The following is a 17,667-nucleotide window of genomic DNA, read 5'->3' on the forward strand; positions in this document are numbered from 1 at the left end:
ATAACTTTTTTTCTACATTCTCCTGTAATTCTCATAATAATTTTTTCTTTTAATTCTTTAATCAATACTTAAAAAAAACACTTATTACTAAGACCCTTGACCATATGAAAGCAGGAAGCTGTCGCACACACGAGACGTCCCTTAAGGAAGGGGCCGGGACAATTTAACTTAATGACATTAAGTTAAATACACTTTTTTTGGTTGAATGATTAAGTTAAATACACTACATTGTCAATGTTAAGATATAATAAGAAAAAATATAATATAATATTCATAGTTTTCAAGAAATCTCGAGAAAGTATTATTTTCTCTATAAAACAAGATAATGACTGATTGACTGTTGTCATTTGTCTAGAATTCAGGTACGTTGTTTATTCATGTTAAGTTTTCTTCTCATTGTGGACACTGATAAAACGTGTGGATGTGATGACGGGTTTGTGTTTTTCTACTCTGATAAGAACTATTTTAAAATATTTCTATATGCATAATTAAGTATTTTATAATTTCATACATATTATTTAATACTTAATATTTATTTACTTTATACATATTCCTATTTTATCCCATTAGTGAAGTGTAAAAATAATAAAATAAGGTAATCTCACTATATATTATAAAATTTTTATTCAACATATTATTTAATATAAATTTATAATAATTTTGACTTGTAAATTAAAATTATATTATCGATTAAGATGTTAAATATTAAATATTAGAATTCAAATTATCATAATTTTTAAAATAAATATTCTTTTACTAATTTTAAGAAAAGTAATAACATGACAAAAATTATTTTTTATAATTTAGATAAAATTATACTTTTTATAATTTGTAAAATTCAAAAATAAATTAAAGTTACATTTATAAAATTATACATAATTTTTATAAAATGATGATTTTGCCATTTCAACCTAATTTATATCTTATACTATTATCATCTAATTCATGTCAAATACGAGACAGGATAACACAATAATACCATTGGGCCACAATAATAGGTTTATTGTACACCAAACATTAGACAAGTAAAGTTCATTCTCATCTTATCATATTCTACTCAAATTATATCCTAATTACCAAATAAGCTGTAAGTTTTTTGGGTATTACTCTTTAACTAAAAGTTAAGTTTTCATAAGTGCTTTAGTAATTAAAATTATATTTTTTATAATGTGTTCTCATTTTTAATATTATTTTTATTTACAAAATTTCTATTTATTTATTCCTTAATTATTATCTTTAAAATATATTAAACTAAAATTATGATTTTAGCTCAATAACTCATTCAAATAAATATCAATAAATTAAAGTACGATAATGATTATCAAAATAAAAGTTTAATTTTATGTTTAAAAATATTTTTTTCAAATATATTTGTGAGACTCCAACTTGCACGTCCCTCTCCTCGTCGTGTATAACAGTTCTTCATAGCTGGAAATAATTATTGATGGATTGATGATCCCAAAATAGAATGCATGATTGGGGCGGGTCTGTAAGAAGAGCTTCTTCTAGAACGAACCTTTATGACGAACGAGTAATCAAGATTATCTTTATTGGAAGATCTTCTCGAACGCATGTTTAAGATTACGTGAATGTGGTACACAACATAACATATATATGGAAAGAAATTGACCTTTTAAATAGATTTAAGAGACTATTTTCTGAATTTTGATATTCATTCAAAATAAAGAAATAATAGCCAAGCACCAATTGCCATTTTTAATATATATTTTTTATTATTAAAAAATGATATAAATTTTATTTAATAATTAATAAAGAATATATTATCAAGGTGTCAAATATAATATCAGTTAATATTTCTATTAAGCCTATTTAAGAAAGTAGTTTATATCTATATTAAATAAAGAAATAATTGTCAGAATTTCAATGAGGAGAGGAGCATGGACAGGAAATGTTGTAGAGAATCAGAGTCATATATAGAATTATTGAAGAATCACTTGAGGCTCTGCAGTACTGTAATGGCAGTGAAGTTAACGTGAAGGAAATTGCTTAAGTGGAGGTTGGATTGTTAGATACGATTATTATCTTAATCAAGTTGTTGGATTGATATTTTAATCTATACATGCTGATTGTACTATAAACCTTATGTAATTGTCACTTTTTCTTTTATGGGGGCGTCAGAGTGGGTTAGGGAATTAGAATTGGACTTGTGTCATATCCAAAGCCAGTGTTAATAAAATTCTTTTTGGGCTGCTAAAAAAATTTAAAGAATAATTAATTGCGCAAATTATGTATCACTGATAGTAAAAAAGTATGTGTAATTATTTAAAAAAAGAGTATTAATATATAAAAATAATACATAAAAATAGGTGTAATATTTAAATTAAATATAAATAGATCGTTTTGTGAAAAAAGTAATTATTTATTAATTAAATTGTCTTTTCTAAGACGTGTCCAGTTTCGGTTGAGAGAATAACTTAAATATTACTATTTATCATTCTACAAGAGCATAAACACGAGGCATTAAGAAAAAAAATATTTCAACCGTGCAAGAGTCTCGAGTCAAAAAAGAGTGGCAACCTTTTTCATCTGAATTATTGTGAGACATTGTACAGATGCCCACGGCAGTTGGGACCCTAAACAACACTTATTAATTAAAAAACCACAAAGTTAATGAACTTTTTGATTGGTTTAATTTGTATGATGTTAAAAGGATTTAGGGGTATAGTAGGGTACTACCAACAGGAATTGGTTTTAGTCGAAAAGGCTAATCTCTCCAAATGTGGCAAATTATAATTTAAATTCTTATTGAAAAAGTTGTCTATATTTAGTGTACAACATTCTCTCAAATAGAACTACATTGAAAAAACATACATGTGGGGGAGAAAAGAAAAAGAATTTGGGACATGCAAGGTTACTGAGCAGCTTAACATTTAGTTCTTGCAAGCTGATAACTCTCCCATGTGTGATATCCTTTTTAACTAAACCCTTGTTTCTCTTCTCAACCACGAGTGCTGCTCTAAGTGAGGAAGATATCATAAGTGATAGGAAAGGCTTCAGAGCCTAACTCTTTAGTTGCTTTTCCTGCTAAATCCTAGCTTCTTTTCTTTCTCCTTCATCTTTTGATTACTGAACTATGATTGCATACTCATCAGATCCTAGCTTGAAAATAATTCAGTGGCCATCGTTTCGGCTTGCAAGCAAGGTCTGTGTGAGATTTATTTTTTCATATGCATGTGTTTGTTACCAGTTCATATAATTGACTTGTTGCCTACATTTGCAGATTCCCTTAGCACTGGATATGGCAGCTCAATTTCCAGGAAAGGACTCTGATCTTTGGAGGCGCATATGTGCAGATGAATGTGTGAAGTGTGTTGTGATTGAATGCTATGACTTTTAAAAATGTCCTGAATGCTTTGGTAGTAGGAGAAGCTGAAAAATGGTAGCTTTCAGTATCTTTTCCTGTTCATGTTTGTCTATTTCAGTTTACAGTTCATACTAGAATCATTATAAATGTAAGAATATAAATAGCCTTAGCCATGTTTCTTTTGGGTAGCAAAACTATGATCCAATTCTATTAACATTCTATCCAGCTTTCTTTTCCCATGTGTTTTTTATTTATTTATTTTATATGCAGACTCCAAATTTGGCTCTTGCTGTTTCTATTTCATGAAAAGCAAGTAGCGTTGTTTTATGTGCATATACTATTCATTTATTTTTATCTATTTATATTGTAAATGTCTGTCTGGACTCAGGATTACTGAACTCAAAATAAATAAAAAGAACATATGGTTAACTTCATTAACTCAAAATTGCATACTGCATTATATTGGTCACCCAAATTTTGTGTCAGCTGCTTGTGTTGTTTTTCTTAATTAACGAATAAAATTTAAGTTATAGACATTTCATTAAAATTATGTCATCAGTCATTATCATTAGTTCTGAATTCATTGTAATGGAACAGGACAATCTCTGTCATCATTAAGGAATTTGAAAACAGCATCTCTAAGAATACACTTGTTGGAAATTTTTGAATGGGGTTTTTGCCTTCCCTTTGTAAGAAGTTTGTGGAGATTGTGGAAATCTTGGTGAGTCATTTAAAGGAAAACTAATCATATATTACCTTTGTAGTCTTAATGGGTTCTTGTCTCTAACTATCCTATTTAGAAGCTTAGACATTCCTTTCTGGTTACAGAAAGATGCAGATTCATCCAAACAAGGTATTATTGTTGAAGATGAAGACCTAGAGTTCGTTCCTGGCCAATTTAATTACTGTTATTTTGATGATTAATTAACTGTTTTCAAGTTTAACTACCTCTGCTATGAATGCCAAATTAAAATTGCTATCATAATCTAAATTCCAAGTTTGCACCATGCTCAGTATTCTTATTCTTATTTCCAGATTTGGATACAACTGTACTCGATCTAAATTAGTTGCATCATGGATCCTTTTGATTATGTGCTTCACTCGTTTTGAATTTCATCATCATGCTTATGTCAGGTGGTTTTATTATAGTATTCATGTCATTTGTGAATCTGATTGTATATATCTTTTCATGTCATTTACCATGCTTGTCAAGATTCTAATAAGAGAAAAAAGGATGGCTCAATATCGTGCTCTCTAAGGAAGAACAGAAGATCTTCTATTGCTGGTGAGGAGGATAAAGGTGGTAAAACCTCAAGGCAGCTGAGAAAACAAGCAGCTCGTAAACCTGCAAACAGTTCATTCAATGAGGATGTTGAAGATTTGGAAGGAACTAACCTGAACTTATTATTGGACCATGGAATGTTTTATGCTTCCAACTCATTTTTTGACTATGCCAAGAACAGAAGGATATTATGGGGATGGTCAAAGGAGTGTGAAACCACACAAGATGATTATGAGAAAGGATGGGCTGGTCTACAGGTATTTTATCTCCATGTTGGGTATTTTCTTTTAATTATTTCAGCACCCTCCATGTTAAAAATTGTTTTAGGACCATATTATCATCATAAAGTGATCTACATATTTTGAGATAGTGTGTTGTTTGGCTATGTAGAGTATTCCAAGGCAAGTTTGGCTTCATAAAAGTGGGAAGTGGTTGATGCAGTGGCCAATTGAAGAGGTAGAAAAACTACATGACAAACAAGTTAGCATAATGGGAGAGAAACTGGTTAGTGAATCAACTATTGAAGTCTCTGGTATCCCTGCATCACAAGTAAGTAAACTGGTGCTGCATTTTCTTACATTCTTTTTTTTATGAACTTTATAACATAGGACAACATCAATGAGATTTTTCTTTACAACTTAACCTTTCAAGGTCGATGTAGAAGTGTGGTTTGAGCTACCTGAACTAGAGAATATGGAGTGGCTAAATGAAAGTGAAGTTGATCCCCACTTGCTGTGTAGTGAAGAGTATGCATCAAGAAGTGGCATAATAGGTATGTGGCCGCTGGTTGATCTCTTGCATTGGATACAACTATTGGTATGTGGCCGCTGGTTGATCATTGGTGCCAGTTCTTGCAGGTAATATACTTGATTATTATTTATTTACACATTTTTAACTTTCTCGAGTTATGTTGTGAAGCTTTCTTATTAGGATGGCTTTCAGAGGGATCTGCTAATACTCGATCATTTTACTCAAATTGATAAATTTTGATACTACATACTCAGGCTCGGCATAACAAAGCAATATCTAGGGACACATGGTCTCAGCTTTTGGAGTTTGCAAAGGTAAAATAATAAACTATTAATCCTTACCGTAAACATAGTCAATGGTGCCCTCATAATGTGAATGAACACTTCCTGTCTTCATAGGGATTTATTGTTGCATGAATATATCTATATCTATGCTTGATGTCTGGCTATCTGTCTTTTATTCTGTTTGTCTCATTTTGTCTGCGTATGATCATCTTGCACTTGGTGGCTAGTTATAGTATCCAAGCAACTTTCATTTTAAATCATTAAGGTCTTCTTTCTATCTTGACTGATGGGGGATCTGAAGACCGAAAAGGATTAAGCGATGAAGCCATGGAGTGGAATCAGATCCAAGAAAAGGATTAAGGTTTTCTTATTTTTACTTTATTAATATTGTTTTATTTGCAGGTGAAAAGCTGCTTAAGACCAACTGTAAGATATATGTGTCCTCAATGGAGTTGGGATTTTTTCTGCATAAATCATTTATTTATGTTATGCAGGCCCTTTCTATACATAGTTGAATTTATAGTTTAATTTGGTTGGTTGAGAATGTGGAAGTCTATTTTTGGTTGCTTTTGCAGGGGAATGAAAATGTCTTTGTTGGTGAAGGGTAGGTGAGAGAAATGAAAGGTGTGTTGGGTTGAATAGGTATGGGATCAATGAGCAACAACAACGCACGAAAGGTGGTGTGTGTGACGGGTGCTTCTATATTAACCTTTTCTATTATTAGAAATTTTCTTTTTTCTATTATTTTATTATATTTTTATTTTTATTTAAAAAAACATTTTAAAATGATTTTTTGAAAAATCACCTTAGAGAAACACATTTTTCTAAGATGGTTTTTTTGAAACCATCTTTAAAAATAGACTATTAACATTATTTATATGTTGTTTAGAATTGTCATTGTACGTCTTTTTTGTTGTAATGAATTTTAAATAAAAATAAGAATATATAAGTGAGGGACAACCTTCACCCGTTGAGCTAGTTTTTGGGGTTCAGTTAGGTCTCTCATATTATTCATTTTAAGATGGTATGTTGAAAATAATCTAAGTCTCACATATATTAAAAGTAATCACACATTAGAATATATAAGTGAGCGAAACATTGACGGAGAGCATGAAAAATAAGTATTGATTATTTTATCAATTATTATTAATTTTTATCCTATTAAACATATAACTTAGTCATTTATAATTTATTATGTTCTAATTTCTTATAATTTTATATTATTTTATTACTCAGAATGATACATAATATTAAACATAGCGGCCGCCAAAGTGGCTTGTTGTTCAGGACCTGTAGGGGCCAGTTATATTCAGAGGGCGGTGGTGGGCCGTGATGGGAACGGAGAAGGGAGCAATGGAAGACTGGGTGGATATGTGCGTCCGGTGGGAGATTGAGTCGATAGGCGACCAGACCAATGCGTTCAACAATTTGAAATGGGCCAAAGAAGCGCTTAGAGAGTTTTGGGTGGCACGGTCCGGTGACCGACGTCTGTCGTCTTGGGCGCAGCTTGACATATACCCATTGCCCCTATTCGAAGGTGATATCATCGCATTTGACATCAACGTACCTCTTCATAGCATCTTGGGCCTTCTTTAAGCGTTGCTTAAGTTTGGAGTGCAATTGTTGACGAGACTCAAGCAAGGTTTGGACAACTTCGTTATTCGTCATGCCCGTGACATAATCGAGGATTGTAGGTGGTGGCTTACCGTAGATGATCTCAAATGGAGTCATGCCAAAGCTCGAGTGAAGTGAGTATTGTAACTCCACTCTGCAAGGGATAGATACTGGTGCCATGTGGATGGTTGATCATGAACGAAGCAGCGGAGGTATTGCTCAAGTATTCGGTTCATCACCTTCGTCTGGCCATCGGACTGAGGGTGGTACGTCGTGCTGAGTCGCAATCGTGTGCCGCTTAATCGGAATAACTCCTTCCAGAACTTGCTTAAGAAGATAGGGTCGCGGTCAGACACTATGCTTTTAGGAAACCCATGTTGTTTACAGACGGTGTCAATGAAGAGGCCGGCGACCCTGAACGCTGTGAATCCCGTGGGAAGAGCACCCAAATGCACCCCCTTCAAGAACCTATCTACCACAACCATGATGACAGTAAATCCGTTAGAGGTTGGTAAATGGGTGATGAAATCCATTGAAAGGTCTTCCCACACGCCCTCCGGTGCCGGCAAGGGTTGCAGCAGTCCAGCTGGGCGCTTATGGAGATTTTTATTCTGTTGGCAGGTAACACATTCTTTAATAAACCTCTTAACATCCTATTGAAGGTTGAGCCAGAAAAAACTTGATGCGAGACGATGGGTTGTTTTGGCAACACCTAAATGGCCTCCAAGTGGGGTCGCGTGATGCTCCGAAATGAGGATATGGAGATAAGGATTGCTGTTATTAAGCCAGATGCGTCCCTTGAACAATATTAATCCATCGCCGAAAGAGTAATCAAGGTAAGAGGTTGGGTGTTCCTGAATGGCATCCTTGAGTTGCTAGAATTTCAGGTTATCAGCGAGTGACTACTTAATATCATGGAGGAAATCAAGTTGTGGTATGGAGAGGATGAGGAACTGGCCCTCTGGGTTTGGAGCTCACGAAAGGGCATCTACTACTACATTCATTGCGCCGGACTTGTACTGGATGGAGTTCTCATAGCCAAGCAGTTTCGAAAGGTAATAATGTTGTTTCGGCGTTTGAATGACTTGTGTCATTAACTCTCGGAGACTTTTGTGATCGGTGAGGATCGTGAATGGCCGGCCCAGGAGGTATTGCCTCCACTTCCTCACTGCCGTCACGACGGCGTGGAGTTCACGTATATACGTGGATGCATGAAGTAGCCGAGGTCCAAGGTGCTTACTAAAATACGCCAAGGGGTGGCCATTCTGCAACAGCACTGCACTAATAGTTGTTCCAGATGCATCAGTTTCAACCACGAAGGGCTCGGAGAAGTTAGGTAGGGCAAGTACAGGTGCATTGGTCATGGCGAGTTTGAGCTGGTCGAAGGCCTGCTGAGAGTCCGGGGACCAATCGAAGGCGTCTTTGCAAAGCAAGGTCATGAGTGAGGTCGTGATGGAAGCATACCCTTTAATAAATTTTCTATAAAATCCAGTAAGCCCTTAGAATGCACGTAGTTCTCGGACCGAAGTTGGTGGTGGCCACTGCAACATAGCTTGGACCTTGGAGGGTTCTGGAGTAACACCCTTGCCAGACACGATGTGGCCGAGATATTCAATGGATTCTTGAGCAAAGAGGCACTTAGAATGCTTAAGGTAAAACTCAGCGTGTTGGAGGGCTTGAAATATAATCTCCAGGTGGTATAAATGTGAGGATAACGAATCACTATAAACCAATATATCGTCAAAAAAACTCTGGCAAACCTTCGTAGGAATGGTTGCAGGAGTTGGTTCATAGCGGATTGGAATGTTGAAGGTGCATTGCAGAGCGGAAGGTGCATTGCAGAGCCCAAAGGGCATCACCAAATATTCGAAGTGGCCATTATGGGTGCGGAAGGCTGTTTTCTCGATGTCTAGTTCACTCATCAAGATCTGGTGGAACCCCTGTCGGAGGTCCAGCTTTGAGAACCACGAAGCATGGCCCAATTCGTCAAGCAATTCATCTATTGTCGGAATGGGGAAGTGGTCGCGAATGGTGACTGAGTTTAAGGCTCTGTAGTCAACACATAGCCGCCAAGTGGCGTCCTTCTTCTTAACCAAGAGTACGGGGGAAGAATAAGGACTGGTACTCGATCTGATCAGTCTGGCGACGAGGAGGTCCGAGACTTGTCTTTCAATCTCATTCTTTTGGAAGTGTGGATAGCGGTAAGGTCGAACGGATATTGGGGTAGTGAAGGGATGAAGGGTGATACGGTGAACCACCTAGCGTGGCGAAAGGAGTCGAGATAGGGTCCGGAACACGTGCTCATATTGGTGAAGGAGGTGTTCCACAGAGATGAAAGGGTGTTGGGTCGTGGTTGGGTCGGGTTGGTCCGTGGGTAGGAGGTGTAGTTGGTATAAGGCCGAAGTGGAACCCGTTTGGATGAAGTGCTTCAGTTCGGCCGCTGAGGCTGGTTCGGGCCCAAGATTAACATCTGCCTTGAGTGTGATATCTCGACCCAGGTGGTTAAAATGCATGATGCATTCTGCGTAGTCAGTCGTAACTGGACCCAGGTGTTTCAACCAATCTATCCCTAACACTGCATCTGCACCACTTATCTGGAGCAAGTGGAAGGAGACCACGAAGGGGTGACCTTGGATAGTGACCTGAGTTTCAGGACAAACCTGGTCACTGGCTAACGTAGAACCGTTGCCCACCATTACTTGGAGGGGATGAGTAGTTTGTAGAAGAAGTTTAAGGAATTGCGCGATTCGTGGTTGAAGGAAGTTATGAGTACTTCCACTATCAATCAGGACTGTGAGACGTGCTTTTTTAATGGTGCCAAAGATTCGGAAGGTTTCCGATGAGGGTAGTCCACCAAGAGCGTGAAGACTGATGTGTGAGCAGACCGCCTCCGGTATCGGTTTTGGAGAGTTCCCGTGAGCTGCTGTCTGATCATCTTGTGGTTCAGGTTCAATGGCCTCATTGATTTGTGACTGTTCGTCAGTGATGAAGAGTAACACTCGACCCTTGCACCTGTGGTTAGCACTCCATTTTTCATCACAATTATAGCATAATCCTTTTTTCTCGCCGGAAAGCCATTTCTGCCGGCGTGCGCTTCACAAATGGTGTAGTTTTGGATGAAGTATTCGAAGCTTGAGGAACGAAGGGCCTGGGTTGGGGAAAGCTTCGGGGTGCCTGGTTCGTTCGATCACGTAGCTTCTCTTCTTGAAGCTTAGCTAGGGCTGTAGCTTGGAGTAGGGATATTGGTTGAAGAGCCATGACCTCACGTCGAACTTCAGGGTTTAATCCTGAGATAAAGCAACTTAAAAGGAAAGGAGGTGGATGACCTACCACGCGGTTTGCTTACCTCTCAAACTCCGTTAGGTATTCGTTCACCGTGCATGTTTGCGTTAATTTGAACAATGCTCCTTTAGGATCATCATAAAATGTTGGCACAAATCGTGATTCAAGAGCTTGCAGAAAGCCTTCCCAGGACGTGATAAAGTCGTTGCTGAACATCCATTGATACCAGTTTAAGGCGGCGCCGTCGAGGTATAGGGATGCGACTGTGATTCGTTCTTCCTCAGGTGCATTTTGATATTGGAAAAGCTGCGTGATCTTGAAGATTCGGCCTAATGGATCGCGTCCATCAAAACGCGGTATATCTAGTTTAACTGTGTTGCATTGATGGCTATGATGGTTTGTGGCAGGTGTGTTTGTGTGGTTGCCGGAATCGTTGGAACGAAGGTGCTCTAGAATGGAGTCTACCTTGCCCGCAAGGTCGTTGTAACGTTCATTGATAGAAGCATGGCCATTAGAGAGCCTCACAATGGCTTCTTCAAGGCGATCAGTTGTTGTTTTCCTGGTTCCGTGGTCAGCCATGGAGATGGAGACGGCGGAGGTCGGACCAGTTGTTAGGTGTTGCACGAAGGGAAAAGGAAGAGCACGATGGCTCGCGGTGGAGGAATGAATCTAGACGTGAAGAGGGAAGGATGCGCCCTTATTCGAGGAAGGGAATAACTCTTGAGTAAAACGTATATTTCTCATGCCTTTATTATGTAGTAGCAAGGCTTCATGGTGAATGTGATTCAAAGGTGTTTTGATGATAACAATGATGACAACAAAAGATGATGACAAAGGTGATGAACAAAAAGCTCAAAGATCAAAGAACAACTCAAGTGAATCAAAGAACATCTCAAGTGAATCAAGAACAAGTCAAGAGTTCAAGAATTAAGAAGAATTCAAGACTCAAGAAGAAAGCCTAGAATCAAGAATCAAGATTCAAGATCTCAAGAATCAAGATCAAGATTCAAGAATGAAGAAAAGACTCAATCAAGATAAGTATTAAAAAGTTTTTTCAAAACTTTGAATAGTACATGGTTTTTTGACAAAACCTTTACCAAAGAGTTTTTACTCTCTGGTAATCGATTACCATATTATTGTAATCGTTTACTAGTAGCAAAATGAGTTTGAAAAAGTTTTCAAACTGAGTTTACAACGTTCCAATTATTTTCAAAAGGCTGTAATCGATTACAATGTTTTGGTAATCGATTACCAATGCTCTTGAACGTTGAAATTCAAATTTAAATGTGAAGAGTCACATCTTTTCACTCAAAAGCTTTGTGTAATCGATTACACTTATTTGGTAATCGATTACCAGTGACTGTTTCTGAAAAAATCAAAAGATGTAACTCTTCAAAAAGGTTTTGACTATTTCAAATGGGTTTTAAGTTTTTCTAAAAGTTATAACTCTTCTGAATGGTCTTCTTGACAAGACATGAAGAGTCTATAAAAGCAAGGCTTTGTTTTACATTTCAACGATCAAAAATACTTTTTGCTTTTCCAATCAATCCTTTACAAGCCTTGAAATCTCTTTGAACTTCTTCTTCTTCTTTGTACCAAAAAGCTTTCTGAAGTTTTCTGGTTTTCTAAACCTTGAAAACTTGTGCTATTCATCCTTTTCATTCTCTTCTCCCTTTGCCAAAAAGAATTCGTCAAGGACTAACCGCCTGAATTCTTTTTGTGTCTCTTTTCTCCCTTTTCCAAAAGAACAAAGGACTAACAGCCTGAATTCTTTTGTGTCTCCCTTCTCCCTTGTCAAAGAATTCAAAACGACACAGTCTGAGAATTCTTTTGATTCTTTCCTTTCCCTAATACAAAAGTGTTCAAAGGACTAACCGCCTGAGAATTCTTTTGTATCTCCATTCACAAAGTATCAAAGGTTTAACAACCTGAGATCTTTGTCTTAACACATTGGAGGGTACATCCTTTGTGGTACAAGTAGATGGTACATCTACTTGGGTTTGACTGAGAACAAGAGATGGTACGTCTCTTGTGGATCAGTTCTAGTGTAGGGTATATCCACTAGGTTCAAAGAGAACAAGGAAGGATACATCCCTTGTGGATCTTTGCTTGTAAAAGAATTTTTACAAGGTTGAAAGAAAGCTCAAGGACCGCAGGTCGCTTGGGGACTGGATGTAGACACAAGTTGTTGCCGAACCAGTATAAAAACTCGTGTGTGTTTGTTTCCTTCTTCCCTACTCTTTTACTTTCCGCTGTGCATTTAATTTTCGCTTTTACTTTTTGTTAAGTTTCTCTTCTACTCCTCATTCTCTTAACAATTTAGTAAAAGCCTTAAAAGAATAATTTTTTAATTGGTAAAAGTTTAAAAATAATTAATTCAATCTCCCTTCTTAATTATTTTGAGACCACTCGATCCAAGATATTATAATGTATATCAGCCTTTTATAGCTAGTGGTACATGCCAGGATAACTGCCCTGCCTAATTCTGTTGTAACTATTAATTCTTATCATCACGTGCTTTATTATTATTTCATGTACAAGCTTTTATTCCCTCCCGGTAAACCCGTCACGTGATAGTCACGTAAGTGCAGAGGCACTTTCTTGGCACGCACAGGTCTCGTGCTGCTGCTAACATTAAACTTCATAAATGACTTTAATGACTAATAAAGATATTGACGCACAATGACTAACAAGACGGTTTTTGGCCTGAGAAAATGAAGTAAGTTTTTCACACTGTGGGAAACAAAATTTACACCGTTAGATATATTGCTTTTTAAATCAAAGGCTGAAATTATTTGCTCTTTTTTCCTTTTTTTCATTTTTTCTCTCGTTCACAAACTAAGTGTATAATAACATATTAAATGTTCATAAATAATTTTTCTAAAACAAAGAAAAATAAGAGATTAAAAATGATAAAAAAATTATAAATATAATAAATATTTGATTTAATAAAAAGATAAAAATGAAAGGTGTCATAAATGTTTTAGATGAGCAAGGATCACTAATTGAAACAAATTCAACTTAAAAAATTAAGTCTACAAGTTTAAAGTTTGGAAACCAAATGGTATAATATTTAGAGGACAAGTCAATGTCAAACTGAGAATCAACTCTGTTTCCACAGCTTAGCCAACTTATCCAACGAAGCACGTGATGTTCCGCCTTCAGCCATTGCTTCCGCAGCACTCATTTTCATCTTGAAAATCCTCTGACGAATCTCTTTCCCTTTGTCTGATTCCATGAGTTCCCTAACTCGGTCCCCCAACTCAGTCGAACTCACGAACCCATCCTTGTTCTCTTTCACCGCCAAAGCCACCTTCATTTCCTTCACCATAACCATCCTGTTCATCTTCTGCTCCGCGTAGAGAGGCCACGCCACCATCGGCACCCCTTCACACACCGCTTCCAACACCGAGTTCCAACCGCAGTGAGTCACGAACCCACCCACCGAGTCGTGACTCAGAATCGCCGCCTGTGGGGCCCAGTCCCTCACCACCATTCCCTTCTCCTTGGTCCTCTCCAAAAACCCTTCTGGCAACAACTCGTCCAGACTCAGTTCCTCCGCCGAGTCATCAGCACCACCCAACTCGGTTCTCACAACCCACAAGAACCTTTGCTCACTCTTCTCCAACCCAATAGCTATCTCCTTCAACTGAGCCCTCGAGAACCTTCCCATGCTTCCGAAACACAGCAACACGACGCTCTGACTCGGTTGCAAGTTTAGCCAACTCAGACACCCTTTGTCTTCTTCTCCATACGGTGCAGAAATCACGGGTCCGACACAAAACAAGGGTGGTGGTACTGTCGCATCCTCACTTAACGCTCTGATGGCTTCTTCTTCAATGGCTTCAAATGTGTTTACTATAATCCCGGCACCACCCATCATGGTTTCCGCTATCTGAAGGAAGACTTGGCAAACGTAACTCAAAGGGTCTTTGCATTCGTTTGGAAAATCATCGGCTGTAATTGTGGGTAATCCAGGGATTTGGATTTGCAAAGGTTGGTCTTTGTCCTTTTTTTCTATAAGGACTTGGTTAATGGGGGGGTAGTAAAGGAGTAAAGCGAGAGGGGAGGCGCCGGAAGTGTAGTAGAAGTAAGTGGGGACGTTGTTGTTGAGATTTTCAGTGAGGGCTTTGGGGTCGTTGAAGTTCATGAAGTCCATGACGATGGCTTTGAGGTTCGAAGCTTTGGCGAGGGTTTGGAGTGCAACGGCGATGTTTTGCGTGCTGTGGCGGGTGAGTTCGAGGGAGAGGAGGTGAGGGGGGAGGAAGGGGGTGTTGAAGGGGAGTGCGGCGAGGGGAACGCGGTGGAACGTGATGGAGGGAGTGGTGGCGGTGACGGTGGCGATGTATTGAGCATTAGAGTTGCAGGCTAAGGTGGTGGTGGTGGAAGGGGTGGTGGGAGGAGTGAGGATGAGAATAGTGATGGAAAGTGAAGGGTGGTGGGTCAGTATGAGTTTTCCCAACTCCACCATGGAAACTAGGTGTCCCCTACCAAGATTAGGGTATAGAACAATGGTGTCTTTCATGTTGGAGAAGAGGTATGAGTTTTTGAAATGGAATTGGATCTAGTTCCAACAAAGATGCTTGCTCTATTTATGGACAGTGAGCCACTCTACTGTTATTTTTTTTTTTTTTAAGGAAAATGTCTGGTGAGCACCGATTGTTCTATGATACATCTAAGGATATCGAAGGAAAAAAAAAATATAGAGAGATTTAATAAAATTTATGGTGCAATAAGAAGAAAGACAAAAAAAAAAAATATTACTCATTTTTTGGACTAACTTTGATGACTTCATATTATAAAGAGAATATTCTTATTTCTTACCAGTAGACACCAAGTAGTGAGTATTAGATGGTTTGGGATTATGATTCTTTCTGCATGATATATTAGTTAAAATTGTTTATCTCTATTTATAAAAAATTTTTAGTTGTCTCTTGCATTAGTTTTCTTTTTAACGAAATATTCTTAATTATTTTACATAAATATTAGAAATTAATAAGATAACTAAAAAATTGACTAATATGTTTAGATTAGATTTATAATGAGAAATAATCAATTTTTTATGGTGAAGACAAAACAAAACTATTATTTATATTTTTTCATGGTATCACTATGATCTTGAGGAGTAGAATTGATTCTTGAAATTTTGAAACTATTCAAATTTAAGGATAATTAATATATATATATATATATATATATATATATATATATATATATAAATTATTAACAAATTTAATGTTATTAATTAATTAGACAATCAATTTTCTTAATATGTATGAATAAGTTAAAAGTGTTTTATATGTGCTTAAGGATGAATATAGTATTTCATAGATATTGGTTGGGATTATAAACACACAATAGTTTCAACCTACTTAATAATTTCTTGACAATTATAACACTTATTTAATACCTACGAGAAATATAAAAATATAGTAAGTGATATAATAAGAAAATAAAATAATAATTATTAATAAAGTATATAAGATTAGAACGTGTCTAAATATATCATTTTTCTTATATTATTTAATGAGATAGTGGTTCATATATATTATAATTATTTTTGTTCTTTCAGAATGAGAAAAGTATAAGAGGAGTGATCCACACATATTTATTTTATTTTTAATAAATTTTAAATCATATTAAAAAAATATGTTAGTAGTATTTTTCAAATGCATTTAGAAGTGAAGAACAAGAAGAGAAAATTTTACTTTTTGATCTTTATTTAACAAGGGAGTTATTGGTTTAACTAATTATATATGGTAAAATTGTAAATTTGATCCCCCAATTTATCTTTAGTTTTATATTTGATCCTCAATGATTTAATTCACAAATTTAATTTTCTCATTTTGTAAAATCGTGCAATGTTTGTCCCCAGACCACAATTGAACATTGATCATTGTGATGTTGATTGTCATGTGTCACGTTCTTATTGGATAATGACTGTCACGTGTCATGTTCTGATTGGATATCAACTCCATAAAAGATGAAATGAATTGTTATTTTCATTGACCAATCAGAACATAACACGTGACAGTCATCGTCTACTAAAAACATGACATGTGACAATCAACATCATTTGTTAACCGTCAACGTCTAATTGTGGCCTGGGATCAATATTACACGATTTTACAAAATAAGAGGATTAAATTTGTAAATTAAATTATTGGGGGATCAAATTTAAAACTGAAGATAAACTGAGAAACCAAAAATACAATTTTACCATTATATATATGCATCTTAAGTTGCTCTAATGCTATTTCTAGTGATAATGAAGAACTGTAGTGTCACGAGACATGATTCCAATCAATTGATGCATATACATTTACTATTACACGAAAGTTATTCTACACCTCCATTTATTGCATTGATTCATTAATAATCGGTGTAGTATAAAATACATTGACATTTTGTAAATTAAAACAAAAATTATTACACCAACTTTATATAAAGTGATACAAATTAAATTTATATATTTTTAGTATATATGTTAATTACTATAGAGCCTTTTAAAGAATATCTTTTAAGGATAATAATCTAAATATAAAGTAAACTTTATATTTTAATACAAGAGGGAAAGCGTTAACATAATACTAGGAACATATTTTTTAACACATCTTTTTATTTATTGAAATTTATTAAAAATGATAAAATTTGATGGATTTCAAATCATATTTAATTACTGCCTCTCTTGATTTTATAATTTTTTAATAAATTTTAACATAAATAAATATTAATCAATACACTTAGGACATTAATTAAAGAATTAATATATATATATATATATATATATATTAAAATACATAAAATTATATTATTTATAATTTTTCTCTCTCTTATAATCCTCATAATAATTTTTTTTACTTTTAATTCTTTAATCTATACTTAAAAACACATTTATTACTAAGACCCTTGACCATATGAGAAAGGAGGAAGCTGTCGTACTCACTACACATCCCTTAAGGAAGGGGCCGGGACAATTTACCTTAATGACATTAAGTTAAATACACTTTTTTTTTTTTTTGCTGAATGATTAAGTTAAATACACTGCACTGAGAAATCTCGAGAAAGTATTATTTTCTCTATAAAATAAGATAATGACTGATTGACTGTTGTCATTTGTCTAGAATTCA

At 35.7% G+C, this 17,667-nt stretch overlaps 2 protein-coding genes across 2 annotated transcripts; one reads left to right on the plus strand and one right to left on the minus strand.

The window, feature by feature from the left end:
* The first annotated feature begins 3,094 nt into the window (after positions 1-3,094).
* LOC102667385 (beta-fructofuranosidase, insoluble isoenzyme 6) lies at positions 3,095-11,417 on the plus strand. The gene is made up of 7 exons (XM_041010385.1): positions 3,095-3,163; positions 3,242-3,320; positions 4,539-4,864; positions 4,998-5,156; positions 5,259-5,464; positions 5,612-5,671; positions 6,217-11,417. Exons 1-7 carry the CDS (start codon positions 3,095-3,097, stop codon positions 6,251-6,253), a joined length of 936 nt encoding a protein of 311 aa, XP_040866319.1. The 3' UTR covers positions 6,254-11,417.
* A 2,085-nt stretch (positions 11,418-13,502) lies between these two features.
* UGT7 (isoflavone 7-O-glucosyltransferase UGT7) lies at positions 13,503-15,109 on the minus strand. Its single transcript, NM_001317558.2, has one exon. The coding sequence runs from the start codon at positions 15,060-15,062 to the stop codon at positions 13,641-13,643; it is 1,422 nt and encodes a 473-aa protein (NP_001304487.1). The 5' UTR covers positions 15,063-15,109; the 3' UTR covers positions 13,503-13,640.
* Positions 15,110-17,667: the final 2,558 nt, after the last annotated feature.

The sequence above is a fragment of the Glycine max genome, chromosome 16 (genome assembly GCF_000004515.6).
Source record: "Glycine max cultivar Williams 82 chromosome 16, Glycine_max_v4.0, whole genome shotgun sequence".
Taxonomy (NCBI): Eukaryota; Viridiplantae; Streptophyta; class Magnoliopsida; order Fabales; family Fabaceae; genus Glycine; species Glycine max.